The 24550-nt window shown below is 33.6% G+C and overlaps 1 protein-coding gene across 2 annotated transcripts in view; it reads right to left on the minus strand.

Annotated features, from left to right (window-relative positions):
* Positions 1-18307: 18307 nt before the first annotated feature.
* The window catches only part of VSTM2A (V-set and transmembrane domain containing 2A), a 34924-nt gene continuing 28681 nt past the window's right edge, over positions 18308-24550 (minus strand). The window contains exon 5 of one of the 2 annotated variants that reach the window (XM_027836840.1): positions 18308-18396. In XM_027836840.1, the coding sequence (XP_027692641.1) occupies positions 18308-18396 (89 nt within the window). Of the gene's footprint in view, positions 18397-18441; positions 18519-24550 lie in introns of those variants that run through there. The other variant, XM_027836841.1, reaches the window with a different exon arrangement.

Here is a 24550-nt window from a genome sequence, read left to right on the forward strand (position 1 = left end):
TTTCTTTCTTTCTTTCTTTCTTTCTTTCTTTCTTTCTTTCTTTTTCCATCTTTCTTTCTTTCTTTCTTTCCTTCTTTCTTTCTTTCTTTCTTTCTTTCTTTTTCCTTCTTTCTTTCTTTCTTTCTTTCTTTCCTTCTTTCTTTCTTTCTTTTTTTTGGTAGTGCTATCTTAGTTTATCTTCTGCTAATCTATGGATATTTGAGGAAAGCAAAAATCAGAATGATAATGTTGCAATAAAAATACTATTCTGTTGTTTCCTCATAGCAGTGATAGGACCTTGGTTTCCTGAAATTCATATTGGTAGAGGAAATTATGTGATAGGTATTGCACATCTAAGATCAGCTAGGAGTTTTGGCATGGCAAAAAAAAAAAACTATATGAATTTCATATAGCAACTGGCTTAGCTAAATGAAGACTCATCACCAAAAGCCTGGCCAAAAGATGATTCAATTCAATGCAATTTTAAAACTACTGCAGAAATAAAGAAGAAGAAAAAACCTTGCTGTCAAGGAATTTTCATTCTGAGGAGATAGAATACACACACACATATGTATGTATATATGTATACATATGTATGTATGTATACATATATACATACATATGTGTATGTGTGTATATACACACAATAGTAAATAAAATATAATTTGGAATGCAATAGTTATTGAGAAACCAGAAGATAAGGAAAGATATTTAGCAGAAAGTAACTTTGATGAGATGAGCTTCACAGAAAGCTAGAGTCTTATTGGAGGACATGAAGAGGAAGCACATATTAACCATTTGACAAAGCCATGGAAGTGGGAGATGAGGAGGTGGTAGATAATTCCCTGAATTATAACAAATTAGCAGGCTAATTGGCCTTAAAAATAAAGTGCATGAAGAACAGTATATTGGAATGCTTGGAAATATGTTTCAGTCAGATTGTGGATGGCTATAAATGCTAAACTGGGGTATGTATATTTTATCCTAGAAGTAATAAGGAGGCCCTAGAATTTTTTTTTGTGAAGTTGCATGAATTCAGGGTGTTTTTTTAAGTTATTTCATCACCTATATGGAGGAATGATTGGAGACTAGAGAGAACCTATAAAAAGGTAAACCAGAGGCAGCTAGATGGCACAGCGGATAGAGCACCAACCCTGCATTCAGGAAGACCTGAGCATTCAAATCCGGCCTCAGACACTTGACATTTATTAGCTATGTGATCCTGGGCAACTCACTTCACCCCATTGCCTCAAAAAAAAAAAAAAAGAAAGTAAACCAATAGAAAAGTTATTACAATAATACTGGTATGATATTATAAGAGACTGAAACTGAATGACAGTGGTAATTTGAGCAGAGAGAAAGCGAAATGTGGGAGATGTATAGGTAGAAGTATTAGCATTTGGCAACTGATTGGATATAAGAGGTGAGGTTGGTGAAAAGTCAGGGATGATTTGAAGTTATGAGTTTGAGCAATTGATAGTATCTTCAATAGAATAGGGAAATTTGGAGAATAGATTTATTAAATTGTAGGTGGAATATAATGAGTTCCATCTTTGTCTTGCTGAGATTGAAATGCTTGTGGGAAAATCAAGTAAAGATATACAGCAGGCATTAATATATTGATTTTGAATTTGAACTCAAGAGAGACATTATAGCTAGATAAGAATTTTTTAACCCCAGAAACACACTAAACATAGATGAGGTTGAAATCAGTATTTCTGGAAGGAAAACTGAACTCCCTAAAACCATGCATCTCCCAATGAGCCTAAGTATCTGAAAGATGGGACATTTCTATTTCAACCATGTTATATCATTTAGAAGTCAGTCTCATTTCTTGAAACATAAAGCAATTTCACTAATATAAATGATCAAAATAATGACAATAAAAAATCAGCACAATTAATATTCAAATAACCTGAGTCATTGACACTTACAAAGATATTACTAGTTTTGAAAAGAAGTTAACATTTGATTTTTCTTCTATCTTTGGTGAAGTTTACCTCATTATATCTATGTAAAGAAACATATAGATATAGAAACATGTACAGATGGTAAGATAAACATATGCACATATATACATATACACATGATATATACAGACACAGAAACACACACATGTATATGTGCATACAAACACAACATATATATATATGTTTTCTATACATAATATGTATGTATGTGTGTGTTGCTAATGAAAATATAACCAGAAACTCTTCTTGAAAATTATAAAAGATAAAAAGAAATATTTTTGGGGACTATTTAGGAAAGATAGAGACATCTCAGTTGTTTATTTTGTTCTAGTTTCTGCTGCTGCTACTGCTGCTCATGCTGCTGTTGCGATAGTGGAGATGGTGGTGGCAGTGGTGGTGGTAGTGGTAGTGATTGTAGTGGTAGTGGTGGTAGTGGTGGTGATGGTTTGTTTTTAACTTTGAAATTAGTAAACTTAAGTTTCTAGCTTTCTTTAAGGTTCAGTCAATCCTTATCTATAACCAAATCAAAATTCTAGTACCTATTATCTACTGACCTCCTGTACATTCCCTTTCTTTTCCTGATAAGTTTGGTGTGTCTGACTCAAGAGTCCCTCCTCCTTAACTACTACTCTTATACTAGAGGACATCATCACACACTTTCATACTCCTTCAAAAAGGGACACTAAGCTTACAGTTACTCAGCTTACTCATTTCGCAATACCCACTCTTCCATCACACTTCAGGCACACACAAAGATGGTTATACCCTTGATCTTATCATCACCCAGAAGTGAATTACTTCCATATTCATGAATTCTGAAATTCCTTTTATCTGCTTACATTTTATTGTCAATATTCCTTTCTCTCTGTCTTTTAACCTCTGTCTTGTAACCTTGCAGACATCATGACATCCAGTCCCACAACCCTTCAGTTCTTTCTCCAGCAATCAACTCTTGCACTACTCTACTCACTTCCCCATCTTGATTGCCTTGGTGAATGAGTCCAACTTTAAACTATTCTTTTTTTTTGAATCACTTAAGACGTCTTAAACTCAACATGTCCAAAATTGAACTCATTATCTTTCCTCCTAAAACCCCCACTTTTCCTAATAGCCCTGTTACTATTGAGGGCGCCAGCATTTCCCCAGTCACGTAGGCTCTCAACATACCTGTCACCCTGTTGTCAAAGCTTGTCAATTTTACCTTTATCAGATCTTTTGCATGTTCACCCTTCTCTCCTTCGACACTGCCATCACCATAATTCAGGCTTTCATTACCTCACACCTGCACTGTTGCCATAGCCTGCTGGTTGGTTTACCTTCCACAAGTTTCTCTCCACTTTAATCAAGCCTCCACTCAGATGTCAAAGTGTTCTTCCTAAAGTACAGATCTGACTATGGCATCTCCTTACTCATTCAACTATAGTGGCTCCCTCTTACTTTCAGAATCAAACATAAAATCCTTTGTCATTCAAAGCACTTCATGACTTCCCAACACACACACACACACACACACACACACACACACACACACACACACCTTTCTTGTCTTCTTACATGTTATACCCATTTGTGTGTTTGTCAGTAAATTGATATTAGCTTCCTTGATGTTTCTTGCACAAGACAATCGCATCTACTGAGTATGGAAATTTTCATCGACTGTGTCCCATACCTGGAATGCTTTCCCTCATCCCTGCTTCCTAACATCCCTGGCTTCCTTCAAATCTCAGGTGAACTCCTACCTTCTAAAGAAAATCTTTCCTGATCTCCCTTAATTCTAGTGATTTTCTCTGTTAATTATTTCAAAAGTATTCTGTACATAACTTATTTGCACATAATTGCTTAAATGTTGTCTCCTCCATTAGACTGTGATCTCCTTGTGAGCAGGAAACCCCAGAACTTAACACAGTACCTGATGTATAATAGAAGTTGTTGAAAACGTACATCAGGAGGTGAGATGAGAGGTAAGGACTTTATAAATGTGTACTAGGCAGTTGACTAATTGGTCTCTATCTGCCATTGTCTGTGAAATTTATAGCCATGAATGGGATATGGTCAAAATTTGGAACTGCCACTGTGCTTCTCAGAAGTCACAGCTCTTTTCTGGATTCATGGAAACATAACTCACGACCTTTCCTTTTTCTCACAACAGCCTCAGACATTTGGTACAACCTGATAAATTTCCTGTACCTTAGCCAGACTGCTCAGTGCTGTCTTCACAATCATGTATTGGAGTGCAGGACATTTTTCCACTGTCCTTACTCCTTGCTGATGTTAGCACTGTGCTTCCCTCTTCCATATATGATCTGACAAGGGGCAGAGTGCTGTGTTACCATTGCTTCCTTACTCTTCGAAGTTCTGGTTCCCCTAAAGCAGTCTAATATCACATTTTATGTCTGGCATATCAGACTATTGACTCATTTTGATCTTACAGCCCATGAAAACCTCAAGATTGTTCGCTGTGCCCTCCCCCCAAAAAAAATCTGCTCTAACTAATCATTGTTCTCTCATCTTGTACCTGAGAAGACAATTTCTTGACCAAAACTATAAGAATTAATGTTATTCCAACTATATTTCATCTTAGTAAGTCAAGCCATGTCAATAAGCATTTATTAAGTATATGAAATGTGCCAAGTGCTATGCTAAACACTTACTAGACTTAATGTTCATGACTAAAAAATATTTTTAATCCATTCTCTGTCATCCAACATGTTAGCTATGCCTCCTGCCTTTCCCCAGAATTGGACTTTTTTTTTAGCAATCTCTACTACACAACTGCTTGCCTTCTTCAGTGGCTTTACCATCCATATTAATTCCCTTTTCAAAACTTTGGCTTTATTGGCCCTTAAAGTTCTCAATTATAATGATCACATCAATGTCACTTAAGCTATCCCCAAGTAAAATCATGCTTTTAACCTCATTATCTCTCTGAAGTGTTTTACCTCTAGGATCTTTAAATCCAAAATTCCACTTTCTGACCCGACAAATCTTATTTTCCCACATTTCTTACTTCCATATTTTAATTAAAACTCCTCTTTGTCTTTACCCCAAATTCCTATTTTTGGATACTTCTCAATTATCCCAGGATCCTCCTGGCTTCACTTAACACTACCTCAATGAGCTATGATTTTCCTGAGGATCCCAGTGGCATCCTATAATCATTAACTTTTTTGATATTCCACTTTATTCTAGATCTGGTTAGCACCCACTTCTTCTTTCTCCACATGTACACTCTGAATTCTATTAATTGTGTGAAAAAGTCATATAACTATTACTGAAGAAAGTCATGTAACTATGATGAATCATTCCTCAATTCATGCTAACTGACATTGGAACCTTAATGATGCTTGACAAATCAGTTAATCACTTCTAATTGATTCACTTTCACCTTCTACATAGTGGCTCTTTTAGATTTAATTCAGTACATTTATTTTATATCCAGAGATAAGCACGTTGAGGTCTCTTTCAGTCATAGCCTATTGGCAGGAAGGTATAAGGTGCAGAACAAGAATAGTAATATAAATTGAAATGTATTAGTGTCTAATAAGAAAGATAAAAGATTACTTCATAGACATCCTCTCTATTTCTAGTTAGTTGCCAACATAAAAAAACCTCTAAATATTTTAGTGTAAATGAGTACTTTTCCTCTCTTTATTTCAGGTATAGGCCTAGTAATGGTATAACAGAGTCAAAGGTTATGCATTGTTAAGTAATTTCAAGGTCTTATTTCCAAATTGCTTTCCAGAATGGTTGATCTCTGAACAACAAAATGATCACACATGAGTGCAGAAGACCAATGGGGAAAAATACTCACCTCCTGACACAATGGCAATGAACTCAATAAATAGGAAGAGACCTACATTTATTGGGCATGGTCAATGTGGAACATTGTTTTGCTTGGTTATACATGTGTGTTACAAGAGCTTTGTGTTTCTTCCTTTTTTTTCAATTGGGAGAGGGGAGAGAGGAAAAGCAAATGCTTGTTAATAGAAAAATAGATTGTGAAATATTGAAAAACAAATTAATTTATTGTTTTATGTATTTTTATTATGTAACTGCAGATGGTTGTGATATTAAAAAAAAGGGTGCCAAAAAGAAGAAGTTTTATAGTGAAGTGGAAAAAAATTATTTGGACATTCCAAATGTTTAATCAAGGTATATAGCAGGTTGTTGAAAATGTACACCAAGAGGTGAGATGAGAGGTAAGGACAAGAGATATATAACTATTTTACTTGCTCCTAAATCCTACCACATCTCAGCAAATGACTTGATATTCCATTTTATTGATCAAATTGAAGCTATCCAATATGGCTTGCACAACTTCCCTCATCTTCACCTGAAGATTTCTATGCATCTTCACTCACCCTTTTATCTTTCCTCCTAATTTTATTTAAGAGGAAGAAAAATTCCCTTACTCTTGAACCCTTGATCCCCACACTCACTTTCCCTATGGACAAAGTATAATCAGTTATATCTCTTCTCACTTGCTCTATCCATATGCCACATTGCCAACAATTTTTCACAGATATACAAATAAAAGTTTCCGCTATTTAAAATTGCTTTCCCTTGACCCTATGGCCCTTTCAAAATTTTGTCCTATTTCTCTTTCCTTTCATCACCAAACTACTCAATGGAGTAGTCTACATTTGTTTCACCATAACTATTGTATTCACTCATTTCTCCTTCATCCTCTTACATTCTAGTTTCCTATCTCAATGACTCTACTGTATAAATAATATTCTCTAAGTAATGAAATAATCATAAACCCAATGGTTTTCATCTTAGTTCTAATTTTCCTTTACTTTGCAGCATTTGAAAAAAAAAATCAGTCCTTTTGAATTTCTATTCTCCCTTCCCTTCTATCATATGGCAATACCTTAAATTCAACATGTTTATGAAAGTTTGAAGTTCGTTATTAATTGTCATGCAACTTCTAATCTCAGAATCGTTTTCAAAATGCCAGTCCTCAGAGGGAGATTCCAACCAAATATTCCAAGGGTAAAAAGATGATAGTATGAACTGAAGGTAGAGTAGCCCAAGTGTGACTTGAAGATTCATTGAATAGCAAGGCATAAAACAAAAATTCCAAGACATGGAAGAAAACTGAAGCTTTCAGTTCATGAATTAGAGGTTGATTCTCTGAGAGTCTATCAACACAATAAGGTCCAGGAACATGGAAACCTTGGAATGTGAATAACTGGGATTGGGTATCATGGAATTTACCTGGTTTGGGTGCTTTCTGAATTTTAGACCTACTTACACTTATAATTTAATATTCACCCAGCCTTTTTATACTATGGATAGAACATCTTTGCTTTCATAGATATAGGGAATAGCTAAAACTGAACTGAATTTAGTATTTGCTAAGCTATAACTAGAACCATATTTATTAAAACAAACAAACAAGGAAATCACGAACTGTCTTTTAAGAAGACCAATATCATGTTTTAAGACCAAGTAAATGAATGCATCACATAAGTCATTAGTTATTGGACTGGAGGCCTGAGAACTCCATGGTTTTTATAGGAATCTCATTTAACAATTTTGAACCCTTCATGCATTCTGCATTCCCAACAAACTGGCTTATTTGTTGGTCCTTTTATGTGACTGTGCTTCTCTTGATTTTGTGTTTTTTTTTAAAGGCTATACCTCATCCCCAAAGCCTAGCATAGTGCCTAGCACAAGTGTAGATGTTTGTTGAATGAATGAATGAATGAAGGCCTGAATGAACAACCATCATAGGAAACAGTCAAAAGTTGCCAGCATATTAGCAAAAATCATAGATTTATTATATACACTAAGAAATTTGTTTTTACCCATGTAAATATACATAGTTTCCCTAATGTAGAAACAGACATAGGCTGTGTCTACAGAAAAAAAAATGAATTTATGACTCATTTTAACCATTTTTTAACATGGCTGATTAATGCAATACAATTGACTAGAGTGAGACATTCAGAGTATACATAAAAATGGAATAATCTCTTAGGAATTGATATTTTTTGCTGCAGAGACCTGGCAAAGATTAAACATATGCATTTTCATGGAATTATATAATGAATTAATGTATTATTTGGTTGCTGCTTTGGGAATAAGCATTTTTTTTTTTAGAAATTGGATTTGCACCAAATGGAAAACATTTTTCAGTAAGAAAATCAGGGACTACACTAGACAAATCAGTAATCCATGTGCTTTCTCATGCTAAAGAAATAAATTTTATCATATGTCAGTTTGTCATCAAAATTGATGTTTTATAAAGGAAAATGAGTTGAAGTCACAGTAATAGAATCGGTTTTGCAAGAACTATGTACTTCGGAAGTTCAGTCAGCTATTATTTAGGCTTATGCAGATTAATAGCTGCATTTCAGGTTTTACTGTAGCAATTCTCAATCTCAAATTCTTATTGACATTGCCATATATAATGTTTAATTGAGTGATTTCTTGACATAAATAAAGTTGATTTTGAGTATGCATATTTTTACTCTAATGCAAAATGAAATGAAACCGAATTCTTTTTAAGCTAAAACTTACTACCCTTCTACATGGAAAGGAAGAAATCCTAATTAAATACTTCTTAGAACCACATGAGTTTTGTACCAGTAAAACTGAAGAGAAGAGTAAGTTACACTTCAGGTACTTTCTTGGAAAACTTATCTCTGAGAGGTGATGCAGTTCATTCTCTTACTAAAGCAGGTTGGAAACATTTAACCAACTGTGTTGATGGAAATTGGGAATTAAATAAAGAGATATTGGATGTCAGATTAGTAGGAATCTCATGAATAGGATAATAATACAACAAATGCGGTCGTCTGTAGCTGTAATTGTTCCAAGGGCAATATTTAAGAAGTGAGGACCACAGAAGTTGTTGCATAAAGAGAGAACAGGAAACCTGTGAAACTCAATGATATTATTCTCTTGAAAGTGGAACTCCTTCAATTTATTGATCATAAATTTGGCTGAAAAAATCCAGAATTTATTCTTTACTGGAAGAATTATCTTATCTAACCCTCTTATTTTGGGTATCTAGTGGCAGAGTGGAGAGAGGACTGGACCTGGAGTCAGGAAGACCTGAGTTCAAATTTGACCTGAGATATTTTCTAACTATGTAACCCTGGGCAAGTCATTTAACCTTCTTTGCCTCAGTTTACTCATCTGTCAAATGAGATGGAGAAGGAAATGTCAAATCTCCTCAGTATCTTTGCCAAGAAAATCCCAAATGAGATCACCAAGAGTTTACCATGACCAAACAAAAAAAAAAAAAAAACCCTCTTGTTTTACAGATTAGGAAGATGGGAGCCAGAGAATTAGAGTGACTTTATTTAGCATCAAAGAGCAAGTAATTATCAAAGCCAACTTCCCTATATAAGTCTTCAGATTTCAAATTCATTATTTTTTCCACAACATTTTGCATTATAATACATATATTAAAAAAGAATAAAATGTAGGTGATTAAGAAATGTATTTAGGAACAGTGTGTGTTTCCATATCTGGAGTAAACATAACTCAGATTAAAATACATCAAGCTCAGCAGAACTGTGCAAAGTCAACATGTTTAAAGGTAATTACCTGGCAAAATCCTGTTTATTCCAAAGTCCAGATTATATCTTATTCCATCAATAGTCAGCAATTTCAGTTCTATTGATTTATTAATATCAAAGGAAGAGTTTATAAATTATCATATTCATAATGACATACTTATCCATAAAAGATTTTATAATTGATAGAAATATAAGAATGCTTACAATGCCAGGTAGATGCACAGGAGGAGACAAATATTCATAAAAAAAATAACATAACTCATCTCTGCCATGGAAAAGCAGGAGTGCCAATAATATCTTTGGACATTACAAGTTTAAAGAGATTAAAAGACACTAGCATAGACATGGGTCAAATTGTCTCAATTTATCTATGCCTGTTTAAATCCTGGTCTTCTTCTTGCTGACTCAGTTGCTATCTTCACTATGCAGACTTTTTTGAAATTGCTGAAAGGAGAAATGACTTACATGTATTATTTCAATACTAGATTGTTGAATACAAGCTCTTTGAGTTCAAAGCCTATGTTATTATTATTGTTATTTAATTTTTGGACTTTTCAAATCCAATAACTAGCACTGTGGTTGACAAATAATAGCTATTTAATGAATCTTTGGGAAATTGAATTAAATGTATTGATGAATTCAACAAAATTTAATAAGGTATTCTGCTATGAATTCTGGGGATAAAAAGCAATAAGCAAATTTTTGCCAAAATCTACTGTGGCAGTGCAGAGATATATACATACATAGTATACATACATGAGGTTTTAGAGAAGTGTAGAGGAGAGGGCAGCAGAGCTAATTCTGGAAGATAGTTTGGTATTCAAAAAAATCTAAGGTTAGGAAACAGAGCACTTAAGATATGGGTGCCAAATTATTTAAAAGTAAGGATATTGAATGCCCTTCAGAGAAAGTGGCAATTAGCTAGTTTAATTTTAAATGCATGAGAGGAAAAAAGCAAATGTTTCAAAAAAAAAGAGGCTAGTGATTGAAATCATTTGTGAAAGAATACCTTAAATATTTTCCTTCCCACTTAGTTATGTTTAACTATGCTTATGAGGCTGATTAACCTTTAGTAATCTATATTACAGAAAATGTTATTCCATTAGTGGATCTTAATTCCTTTAGCTCTGTAAACAAAAGTCAACATTTACAAGTAATCTTGTCATTCAAACATCACCTTGTGCTCTGTCACAAGATGCTTGTTCTGAATCCTTTGATGGTTATACAAATGCATAGAAAGCAATGTAAACATTCCTAGGTTCATGCAAACATTTTGTTTGAGTGTTGGAATAATGATCCTAATTTGATGAAAAGTCAGAATGTGATTAATATTTGTTGGGAGAAAAATATTGACCTAAGTCCATAGTGCTATCAGTTGGTAAAATACTCTTCTACAGAACCCTGTGCTACTGTTCTGAATTAGTTCATCTACATAACATGGATGTCTATCAAAAAAAGATATATATATATATGTATATATATATATATATATACATGTTCCTATATGAATTATATATATATACCTACATAAATAGCACAGTCTTTTATTTCAATATGTTAATTTCATTAATCCTCCAGTAAAATTCTATATCACTTATTCCTCATTGCAATAATCCTTTAATCCCTTGAATCTTAAATGAAACATGAATGATATACAAGTTCTGTCAATTTCAGCAATCTGGAAGGGTGTCAAGTACTACTTTATTGACTGTAGATGTGTCTGTCATTTGAAAACAATCTAGCTAATTTTTGAGATATTTGTCACCAGAACAGAGTATTCCCACAATGTGATGATTTCTTTCTTCTGAATTCCTTCCCTCCTTTTTACCTTTGTACTCTATTATATAAAATTAAAAATAAATATACTTTCTTTTGAGAGCAAAAAAAATAACCTTTATGACTAAATGAGATAAATATCAGTTCTGTGATTATTAGCACTTCCAATATGTAGATATTAATTGTAATAGTTTATGAGCACATGGTCACTGCATTTTTATGAGAAAGAATGAATATGGGATTTTTGGGGGGTATAACAATATAACAATATTTGGGGGTCTAACAATAACCATTGGTTAACTAATGAATGAATGTCAACATTTGCCACAATTTGAAATCAGTTGGCCTATTTAAGTCATCAAATGAAAATTTATATTAATGTCATTATATTGTAAAGTAACTAACATCTCTGCTTTCCATCTTCTCTCTTGAATCAGAGTGAAAATATCAAATTTTCTTTATTACTATTCAACCATCTACTTTCTATTAGTTTTATGAAAATAATTTTACATTATATGAATATATAGTCTTTTTCCTATGGTATTTTGTTAAATGTAACAGGTTTAGAATATTAACTCCTTTAATATTCCATACAGTGGACATTGATTTTTTTTTCCTATGTGGCATTACTTCTCCATAAAATAACATAGAATTTAGGGGTTGAAGAGATCATGGAGACCAATTAGTTCAACATAATTTATAAATAAACCAAGGCAAAGATAAAAGAAGTCTCTTTCTAAGGTTACAAGCTACTAAACTGCTAGCCAAGATTTGAACTCAGATACATATTATTTTTACTATATCGTAATTGCCTCATATATATTTAACTATGTTTTTACTTGCTTATTTTTTTAATTAAGTGCCCTATGACATTAAGGCCAGGCATGAGATAACAATATATTTATTAAACATATCCAATCAATGTAATTACATTGAACAGATGTTTACAAGCTTGATTAAAGTTCCAAACTGTGAAAACATGTTACTTCCCAACATTATCTTATATATGATCTAAAGGAATATATATATATATATATATATCATCCCTAACCACATTTTATGAATTTCTCTCCATCTGAAGTAAGAAGATATTAGAAAAGAACATTAATGAATAGAGTTTGGGAACAAAAAATTTCCAACTCAATTTCAAATGTAGATAGAATTATATTTGCAATTTTGGTTTTGGTTTTTGAACACTGGGTGGTGGCGATGTGTACGAATAATACAAACTTTTTTTTCCAGCACTGGGTGTTTTTATTTGTAATAACAAAAAAAAAAGCTTTTTCATTCAATTATTAATTTGTTTAAAAGGAGAAAAAAAGTATTTCATTTTGAGGCAGTTGGTGGTGCAGTAAAGTTCTGGACCTAGAGTCAAGAAGAGGAGTTCAAATATGGCCTCTCATGCTGACTATCTATGTGACCCTGGGCAATTCACTTAATCTGTTTGCCTCAGTTTCTTCTATTGTAAAATCGGATGTTAACAATAACATCTACCTCACAAGGTTGTTGTGAGGATTGAATGAGATAATATTTATAAAAGAGAATAACATAGTGCCTTGCACATAGTAGGCTCTATGTAAATATTTTCCCCCTTCTCTCTTTATTTAATTCTTAAATTTAAAAAAAAAAACTAGTCAAAAGCAGAGTCAAAAACTAAATTCTTAGGGGAAGTTTCAGTGTTGAGCTATAGAGAGTGATATTTTTATGATATATGACATATTTCATGTATGTAAAGGGTAAGTGACATTTTCCTCTTCAGTTTCATTGTTTTCCTCTAGCAAATGTACAATTATTTGTCTGTTTCTTTGTTTTTCTGTTTGAATAAGGTTATTTCATGAACATATTATCCTTGAGAGGTTTACACTTATAAATAGTAATATGTAATAATAATTAATAATGTAATGTAACAAAAATGATTTACCTGCACAATCGTTGTTGAAAATAATGTATTGGATCTCTCTTCTGATCTCTGAAACTTTTACTAGTTTGTCAAAGAACATTTACTAACTAGTATATATAAGGCACTGTGCTGGTCACTGAGAATATAGATAGGAAAACAGAGTCCCTGCCATCTAGGATTTTACTTCTCTTGATGGAAGTGCCACATAAAAATCTAAGCAGATACCAAGTGCATGCCAAGGAAAATATGGATGGAGGGACATTAGCACCTAGTGGGGAATTAGTAAAGACTCAGTGCAGTAGGTGGCATTTGAGCTGAGCTTTGATGGAATCTGGGAGGTCTAAGATGAGGATATGAGAAATGAGTGTTTTCCATGAAAAAAGAACAGCATACACAGCATGCACAATCCTTAGAGGCAAGAGATATATTGTGATGTTTGAATACAAGTAAATAGGGTAGGCTAGATGGAATGCTAGGAGCATAAAAATGAGTAAATTGTAAAATGCCTAGGAAAATAGTCTTGAGTCAGTTACTAAAGAACCTTAAATACTATTCAGAAAAGTTCATATTAAATCCAGATTAAATATTGAGGTAATGGAGATATTTGGTAAGGAGGGGAGTGATAATATGGTCAGATATTTGCCTTGGGAATATAATTTTGACCACAACATGGAGGATGGGTAAGAGGAAGATGGAAGGAAGTAAAATGAATTAGGAAGCTGTTATGATAATCTAGGTGAGAGATTATGAAGACCAGAACTAGAGAGATGGCCCTATGAACTGATACAATGAGCCAAATCTAGATGTCATAGAGTTTAAGTCCAGAAATCCTGGCAACTGATTAGATATGTGGGGTGAGGATGAGTACAGTAAGAAGATAAGTAGAGGAAAAGTAGAGGATGAACTTCCTAACTGGAAGAATGATATTAATCTCAACAGAAATAAGAAATTATTTAAGAGGAATTTTCTTCTTTTTTGGGGGGGAAAAGTATATAATGAATTAAGTATAATTCTCCAGACTCAGAGCTATTATAATCATCTGCCACTTCCTTCTTTCAAGTTTTGAGCACAATTAAGGATTACCTGGGGAAAATTTTTATTATTCCAATGCCTGTTTGACTTAGTTTTTATAAGGAGGTCCATTGAATGCTGTATTAAGTCACATATGCAGCAATAAGATGGTTCCCTGGGAAGCCTTTTTTTTTTTCTTTTCATTAGTGTTAGATCAGCATTAAAAGAATAATTTAAACATGGTGGAGGATTTGTTTTATCAGTTTAAAAAACATTTTTGATCCAATATTTTTATGTTTGCTCTTCTACTCCCTCCAAGAAGTAACTGAAAACTCCAGAAACAAAGTCTTGGGGCTAGTCCTTGGTTTAGGAACCATTAAATTAGTTATTTTTTTTTGCTGTTTTTGCTGAGTAATGTATATTCATTTTCAAGTAAAGGAGATTATTTAATGGGAGAAATAAGACAGAATCTAGTTTCTGTGGTATCTTGAGAAATGTTGAACAACCTAAGTGGATATACTATTTCTCATTGAGAGTTATTTGGATTCTCTCAACTCCATCACTGTAGCAAGTTAAACTATGAGAAAAAAAGTAATGTAGAAGATCTAACAGTTCCTTTTTATTATAAAATACCTTTAGCAAGTTAGGATGATTTAACATTACGCACTAATCCTTCAAAGATAAAAGAACTACCCATCATAATGCTATTCCTGCATCTTTCTTAGAAGTCAAGTATTGCCAACCCAGTGATCCAATGTCTTTCAAATAAGGGGAGACCCCATCAATCTATCTTTATTTGTATACAATACCAAGAAAAAAATTAATCTCTCCAGATGGATTTGTATACTTGCTTGTTAAAGAATATAGTTTTTTCCCCCTTTTTGCTTTAGCAATCAAGAAACTTTATGGCAAAATTCAGGCTCCCAAAATTGTAATAATGAGTTCATATGGTTTTAGAAGTACTTCATTCTGTTTTTACCCTTGCTTTTTCATTATCCTCCAGTCAAGTCCTATATTAACGCTTCATCATGTCATGAAAGGTACTCCAAGTTCTCAAAGCCCATGAAAGTAGATCACAATCTCTGGTAAGTCCTAGAAAACTGAAGGAAAAAAAAAACAACAACCCCTTTATATATACACTTATTAATGGACTAAATGTTGGCCATCTGAAAACCAAGTCTGGTAAGAGGATCACTCCTAGGAGATTAGCCACGAGGTAAATAATTGGGGTGGGGGGTTATAGCACCTCTTAAAAATGAGTAGAGTGTGTATCTGAATAAGTAGACACAATATACACATTCTTGAAATGGTGGATCTTTATATTGTTGTTATAATATTAAATTAGAAGCCACCTTGAATCCTTTTGGAAGTAGGCAGGGAATAAATATCCAATGAAGAATAGAAAATAAAAAGTAACATAAGTCGGTCATAGGGGAAAATATCTTTTGAAAACATCATCATTCCCTTTTATTGAAGCCAACACATAACCTTTGAAACCAATGTTGAGAAATTCAGATAGCAATGTTTTTCCAACCTTTATTTGTATTGCCATAATCATGGTTACATACAAAGTCATAGTCCCAGAAGGACACAATATGAGGCATAAAATATCTGAAGGCCTCCTTAACAAATTCTAGTTTCTATTACAATGTTTAAGATACTTAATTGATTTTTAAAGATTGGGGCCACTGTATGATGTGCAAATGATCTTTCAGGGAAAAAAAGACCCTCATTAAGTCAGTGGTAGAGTTGATTTCACTAGATTTGGGCAAGGACAGAGTTATTTCTATTACTAGGTCCTTCCTGACTACATAGCATCTCTTCACACTGAAAAAAAGAGTAACAGCAGTTAGGAAAATTACAAGCCTATGGTCTTTCTTTAGTCATGACTAATCTCAGGGCTTGAACTTCCAAATGACCTTCAGTTTTAGGGTTAGGATTACCCTCCATTCATTAATGTTGAGTGGCTGAGCCCAATTCTACATTACTGGGTTTATTCATTAATCTCAGAGGGAGGCTCAGGTGAGCATTCAGCATAAACTTTGGTCCTGTTTGATTTGGTTAAAAACACATTTTCTTTTCACCTTTCCATGATTTTTGTAAATGTAATTTTAAAGGAAAATATATTTCTGATAGATAAAACCTCCTAAAAATACCATTGCTCTTTTCTTATGCTAGTGTAAATAAAATCTCTTTTTCTTTAGCTTTTCTAATTAGACTCTATAAGATCAGAGAACCAAACAGATCAACAAATGAATAGAGAAGAAATGCATGGCACAAGACATCATTTCTCAGACAAATACATTGAAAGCATTGAACCATATTGCATTGTTCAGTGTCCAGTCACAGAACCAGTCAGTGCATTACCTGTAAACCGTGAAACATAGTCATTTTAAAACTTCAGTTCAGGTCATCAGACCAAGAGCAGGAAGTGATCATAAATAGATGATCTTCCCTCTTTACAGGGAAAGAAAAATTGAGGGACCAATATGGAAGGAAAGCTCCAATTGTTCATATTTTTCTTTCCTGACACATATTATAGTAGAGCTTACATATACACAATGACAGTCATACTTATCTTTCTTTTCCAGAAAGAAACTAGATGCTGAAGAAAATTGTTTTCTTTTTTTTTTAAAGGAGCAAAATAGGAAGTAGGATACTCAATCATTCTCACTTCACCAAAGAAAGATGGACCCTTTACCTTTTATCCATTATTTTGATTTATCATGTGCATATTATTTCCACACAATAACCAAATTTTAATTTAGAGACAAAACAAAATTCAGTTAACAACATACGACTGGACAATGGTGCTATGGAGATCCAGAATGGATGAAAGAACCAATGATGTCAATCATAGAAGGCAAAATTCTCAGTGAACTATAGAAATCAATGCGATCAAATCACTTTCCCTGTGCTCACATTACAAGCAAATCTTCTTGGAGGAAACATTCATTTCCTTCCTTCCTCTCTATGTTTAATCTGTATAAAAAAAAAGTTTACATTCTTCTGGAAAAAGTCCCTCAAACCCCAAAACCAACATACGTAAAAAGGGCACATATTAAACTCCAACACATTATACACACAACTGAAATAGTTCATTTTTCAGAGACCATTACAAATTTTAATGTGCATTTTACAGAAATTAGCAGACATCTGCAAGTGTCAAACCAGTGGAAGTGAATTCATGTATTACCAAATTCACACAATACTTAATTACAAATTAAAGTAGTATGCTTCATCAGAAAAGGAAATAAAGATGTTTGTTGGTGGCATGACATATAGATATAGATACATATTATATTAAAAATTGGCTTGCATGAGGATCATATTATGCCTACTTTGAAGTTATATCACATGTACCATAAGCAATTTACAGAATTTATGTCAGTTTTGCATATACAGGAATTGCAAAATTAGATAAAACACAATGAAATAGAGAACACTCAAAAAATGTATTTATAGAAACCTCTACACAGTTGACAGGGATTGACCTTAGTCAGCACTTGCCACCATTGAACAAGAAATAGAAACCATAAGAGAGAGACAGAGAGAAACAGAGAAAGAAATGAAAAAGAAGAGCCCCAACACAAGTGAAGAAAAATCTAAAAAAAAAAAAATACAAAAAAACCTCCATTCTTGTCCATGTGTTTTTCTTTTTTTTTCTTTTTTTTCTGCCTTAAGTTAATGTTCTATACATTGACTTGTCATGTCAATATTTTTGTGCCTTCCCCAAAAGGCAGGTTTTCACTGATGTTTGAGGATATACTGTAGTATTTTATTTATTTATTTTTGGTCTCTGTTTGCCTCCAGTGCAGAAATGGTGTTACCTAGTGGAAATCAAGGATATCCGCAGCGAACAATTATCATACTGATGACTTACAGGCCAACCCCTGAGCAGTCAGTGATACAGTGCTTCTTACTTGCCGAAAGAAAAGGAAAAGAAGTCTTGCTGTTACAAAATGTCCTACCACTTTACACCAGTCCTCTTGAACTGAAAGCTCAGTGGTCTGCCAAAGAAAATATTATTAATAAAACGTGGGCAATCCTCTTCTTTTTTTAACTTTTTGTTTTTTTTTAATTTTTTTTGTTTTATTTTTTTAACTTCCTGAAGAAGGTGCTCCTTGTGTAGAGAATTAGAGTACATTGGGTGCAGAGTGATGGTTGGAGTTTAGGGTCAACTTTGCTGTCCGCTCCGAAGATTTTACAGGCGATTTGCTCTTTGCTTTAAGAAGAGAAAGTGATATTGGAAAAAAGTCAGCACTTTAGATTAAAGCAAAGCACCCTTCACAAAGCCACAAACAAGAAGCAGGACAGAAAGTCCATGGCTTGTAGCTATCCTCGCACCTGCGGAAGAAGTTATAAGATATTCGCTCATCTTGCAGATTTCCAATGCTCCTTATTAGGCTGTTTTAAACACATACATATATATACTTAATTAGCTCTCCAGCTCTGGTGCTCATGAATGTCTTGGCATGCACTGCAAATAACAACACATACAAAGTATTTCAGTCCCATGAAGGCTGTCTTGTTTGTTTTGTCTATTTTCAAACAATGTAATCCCATGTTCAGCAGACAATGAGGGCTAGATGCAAGAACCTTTCCCCTCACAGAGCTCCTAGAGGAATTAACCCTGCAGTCACTTAGTGATTACAATAATGGCAACTCCCAAATGCATCCCCCTTTTAACTAGCATGAGCATTAAAAGACATAAAACAAGCTGAGAGCCATGGGCTCTGAATTGCTTGAGAAAATGTATGCTAGGGACTTTGTAGATCAGTTTGTATGTATATTATCATCTGGTTTTCCTAAATAATTTTCTTTCTTTGAATCAGGGATTACAAGAGTGGCCCTGCTGAACCTATGAAATAGCAATTTTGTATGAGCCCCCGAGCTTTTTCAGTGGAAGATGGGGACTGTACTTTGTACATGTAGTCATGAATATGATGAAAATCCACTTCAGGCTCATGAGTCATGCATTAGACTACAGTCATTAGCAGGATATTAAGAATTAAGGACATAACAGATTTGTCTTTTCTGGAAGTCATTTGGGAACAGATTCTTATTTTTTTTTAAATCTGCTTTTTGGTTTTCTTTGAAATTTTCAACTACTTACAGTGTTTTGCAGATTCATACAGGCCACATAGGAAATCGTGCTAACCTACATGTACTGAATAAAATACAACTTCACTGTAGTCAGGGGCACTTTTTTTTCCCTTTGCAGCTCTAATACCTTCCACATGTGCCATTTATCTAGTAGTCAATTAAGTAAATATCTGTTGCATTGGATTGAATTGAAAATTGATCTTTTATCCAATTAATATTCTGAACTATCCAAATAGTGGTTTGTTTGCTTATTTTCAATTTCACTTTTTTTGTGTGTGTGAAAACTTGAAAATAGTGTAATTAAATTTTCCATTTTATACTTATGTGAAACACGTTTCTAATAGTAGGCAGACTGTCTCCAGCCAGAAAGAATAAATAATGGGGTGCTATGAGAGTTATCGTGACAGAAGCTTAGGAAAATGTTTGATTTTGGTTTCATTTTGATTGTAGTGAGTGAGAGGAGTCAAAGCTATAGCTGGACTGGAGCTATTTCTCTGAAGATTGTTTAAAGAATGTATTTGCAACCAGCACAAAAAACACAAGTCTCAGTTTCCCCAAATCTAAAAACTACATCTTTAACAAATGAATATAATTGTTCCCAACCAAAGGCATTTTTGGATAGATGTGTTCCTTCCATAGAAAGCTAGATGAATTAGTGATGACATTAGGGGCATCGGTATTTTGTTTTGTCTTTTGATTTTAGGGTTTTTGTTTGTTTTTTTTGTTTGTTTAGGGAGGTGCTGATGTTAAGAAACAAAGCAAACAAGTAAAACAATTCTGCTCAAAATATGTCATGGAAATTTTTTTAAAAGTAGTAGTTTTCCCTCTGATGTCACCATTTCCTTTTCTCTGAGAAATCACTGAGGATTCATATTCTCTGATTCACCATGCAGAGTGCAAGGGCCTTTCCATATAGCCACATACTGATAGAAATTCTTCACTGAGAATAGTTCAACAACAGCATTGTTCCCCATGGGATACTAAAGTAGCATCATTTTTGACACATTTCCTGCAATACCAAATCCAGTATGTGCAAGTTAAAGCAGAGGCTGAATAAATGAGATCAAGTGTGGACAAATGCAAGTATAAAAGTGCTAGGATGTCAGAATGAAACAAAGAAAAGGATTATGAATCTATTTTTAAAAATCTAAATTTGTCTTCAAACATGCAGGGCAGCACTTAGCTCTTAGTGGTATTTATTTTTTTTAAATAATGCATCCTTGCAACAAACATATATTAATACATTCTTTATTTTTTCTTTATCAAGTAAAATTATTTCCAGGCTACAATGGTAAGGACAAGTGGTGATAACGAGACAATGTAGCTTTATCTTTTTTTAATATAACAGGATTTGGAATTAAATCCATGTTATCTCCAAATTTCAGAAAGGTTTTCTGTATTTTTCTTGTCAGATCCACCTCCTTGTGTATGCATGTGTTTGTTTTGAGCAGATAGGGAAGACATATTTCCTAATGCTCATATGGAACATTTTGTCTTAATAATTATGATGATTATAATAATAGCATTTAGAAAGTGTGCCTGGTACTGTGCTAAGTGCTTTACAATTATCTCATTTGATCCTCACAGCAACGTTGGAAGATAGGTGTTATTATTATCCCCATTTTACAGATGAGGAAACTGAGGCAAACAGGGGTTAAACCACTTGCCTAGGGTCATACAACTAGTAAGGGTGTAAGGCTGAATTTGAACTCAAGTCTTCCTGACAAGAAACAGGGGACAGGGGTCTGTCTACAGAGCCACTGAGTTCACCCTTATAACACACAGGGCTTGGATGTATTCTAGTTTGCCCATAGCATGCATTATATACTAATATTCTATGTCTCAATATAAAGGTAGCTAGCTGATGCAGTGGATAGAGTGCTGGGCCTACAGTCCAGAAGACACATCTTCCTGAGTTCAAGTCCAGTTTCAGACACTAATGACAAGTCACTTAATCCTGTTTGCTTCAGGTTCTTCATCTGTAAAATGAGCTGGAGAAGGAAATGGCAAAGCACTCCAGCAGCTTTGCCAAGAAAACTCCAAGTGGGATAATGAAGAGTTGGACATAACTGAAAAATAACTAATAGGAACAAATATCCTAATATACAAGAATTATTCTTATCATAAATACTATGAATGTTTCATCACCAAACTTTTTCTTAATTCATATTCTGCATAAAGTTTTGTGAACAGTAGCCTTTGCAGTTACTTCTAGAAGCCACAAAAGTTGTCATTATCATTGAAGATGAAAATAATTCCCCAAGTGGCTTTGAAACTACAACTTAGCTATTGTTTGCAGCATACTTCCCCTTTCCACCTATAAGGAATTAAAACAATATTATGAAACCTAGTAATTCTTTGTTTGTTTTTACTGGCTAGAGTAAAGAGTGTTTAAAAAAAAAGTATGATGATGAATAATAACAGTAAAGTCTTCAGGGAAATTTCAGTGGTGAAAATTAAAACAAAACAAAACAAAACAAAACATTAGACTGTCTTATAGAGGAAAAACAATAACCATGGCAAGACCAAAAGCAGATTGGAATCACGTTTTGAAAATGCGTTTTCATGTAAAGGACCTAATTTGCCCAGTTTGTGTTTGAAAAACCTGTGAAGGCTCAAAGTAACCTGAATTTCATTGGATAAGTATGGCAATGATGTAAAAGCACATTTTAGCAGTTTGATCAGATAGCTACATGTTCTTAAATATAAAATATTCTGAATCAGTTTTATCTATGAGAAAATCAGATATGAGAAAAAAGTGTCCAAAATAAAAGTCAAGATCGTAAAACTATGTTTCTCATTTTTTTCTGTATTCTTTGCCCCTTTCCCAGAAATGTGTCAATTTCATCTCAAAATTTTTACAGAGAAATTGTGGCATAATTTTCTTCATCTATCTTCCTCAATATCTAATCTCATATTATGTTTCAGAATATAAATATAAATGTTAGGAAAACATTTTGATGTTTCTGCAAGTGTGTGTGTGTTTCACAGTAGTTTTTTTTTTCAACTACAGTATACAAAGTAACATCTTCAATGAACCCAACTTTTAAGGAAAACCCTTCCTATTACACTAAAAACAAATAGCTCTCAAAGATATGTTTACATTCTGAACAAAGGTTCTTAAGGAAAAGACAGCATAGTATAGTTAATTTCACTTGATATCTTGTTGAAAGACAGTTTCTATCCTACTTCTGCCTTTTGCTTCCTGTATGACCTTGGACAAATTATTTTATTTCTACAGGTCTCATTCTCCTTACCTATAACAGAAAAGGATTATATGTTATTAATTATATGGTCCCTTAAAGCTCTTAAAATGTCTTGAAGATTTGGTCTTAGAATCAGAACAAATAATGAAACTCTTAGGATATATGTATATCTATATATGTAGAAGAATGTAATGTGCATATGTTATCAGCATGTATGCTTGCATCCATTAAATATACACACATAAACATATGTGTATATATACACATACATATACACACATTACTTTTATATATCATACATGGAGAGTTGAACAAATCTATTAAAATACTTCACTATCTTAGCTGATATATTTTGGCATCTATTTCTTAGCTGGGTTGTTTGCTTCTAAATAATTCATTTACATTTCTCTGCATACTTGTCTGATCTCAATTGCAACTACCATCTGTTCTTCACTCATCAAAATCCTTTAGAATTTCAATCATTTTCTTGCCTTTCAAATTGAGGACACAAGGCTAAAAGTTACATTCACAAATCCCTGAGCATTCTGAGGAGGAGGTATTTGCCATACAACCTAGGCTTAATAAAATATATTATCACTCATTTAAAAAAAGGATTCCGTTTCTGGGAAGATCTTCCTTGGTTCGACTCTGTGATTTGTTTTTGTTGGTGTTGTTATTTATTCATTAGTTTTGCCAGCAAGTTTTATTGGAAAGAGTATTGGATTTGGAGTCAAGAGAGATGAGCTTGAATACCACTGCTAACAATGATTTAACTGTAAGACCTGTGGCCAGTTATTCTACATCTTAGGTAGAATAGGTTCTTAACTTATGTTCTTAACTCACAGGACTACCTTGAAGATTAAATGAGATAATACATGTAAAACATTTCACATGGTACAGTGGATAGAGCTAAAATTAGCATCAGGAGTCCAAGTTCAGGAACCTATTGCCTCTGATATATTCTGGCTGCATAATTCTGTACATTATTCTCTCAGTGTCCCAAGTAACTCTCTAAGATTGGAAGTTACAAACAAATTCATCATTTACATTGGTAGAGGGAGTTTGCTTCCCGTGGGTTTATAAATGAGTATCTACCTCTATCTACCTCACGCACAAGAGCTATCTAGATATCAGCTATTCCAAATATTTGCATTCTCCCCCACACACCTGCACCAAACTTTGGATTGGATTTAGGGTTTCACTGGGGGAAGGGAGTTCCTAACAAGGAACTTACTCTAACAATGCAGATGCGTCTGTTCTACCTTTTATGTAGAGTCTTAGAGATTTACCTGGGTCAAAACTAGTCTGTTTCAGAGCCAAGACTTGAAACCAAGGTATTCATTCCTGTCTGTGAAGCCATCTCTTTATCTACTATGTCATGTGGCCCTTTTGTCAACTCTTGTTTTAGTAAATCTAATGCATTAAAAAAGTTTGTAATTTAAAATCCTATGGGAAGGTACTGGGATGATAAATGAGCATATTCATTAAGAAGGTAATTTCCACATTTAGGCAACACAATAGTATTTTTTTCAAAGGAGTTAATTCTAACCCAGAAATCAAGTTGGAGATAGACCTTGACTGAACTACCAAATGTTACAACTCACATTATAATAGAATCCTGTAGCCCATTGGCAGAATTGTGAATTTCATATCCATATGGTGCCAAAACAAAATCTACCATTAAAAGATTTAGAGGAACGGACCACAATGGTCATCTAATTCATCTAGTTCATCATTTAATATAGATGAAGAGACTGTCTGATTTTCAACCACGATGGCCATGGTTGATAATAATTATTTTAATAATTATAAATCTTACATTGATTTTAGAATGCTTCCAATTTTTATCATATCTATTCTGTCATTTCAGCTTCACAATAATTCTATCAAGTAATCAAGGAAATGTCATTAGCTCCATTTTACAGATGAAAAATAAAACAGTATGAGAGAGATTCAGTGATTCGTCCAAGGCCACTGGCAAGATGCTCTAAAATTAGAGCATCTATCTATCCATCCATCCATCCATCCATCCATTTATCTATCTAATCTATCTATCTATCTATCTAT

The sequence above is a fragment of the Vombatus ursinus genome, unplaced genomic scaffold, assembly GCF_900497805.2.
Source record: "Vombatus ursinus unplaced genomic scaffold, bare-nosed wombat genome assembly UNPS02014820.1, whole genome shotgun sequence".
In the NCBI taxonomy this organism is placed as follows: domain Eukaryota; kingdom Metazoa; phylum Chordata; class Mammalia; order Diprotodontia; family Vombatidae; genus Vombatus; species Vombatus ursinus.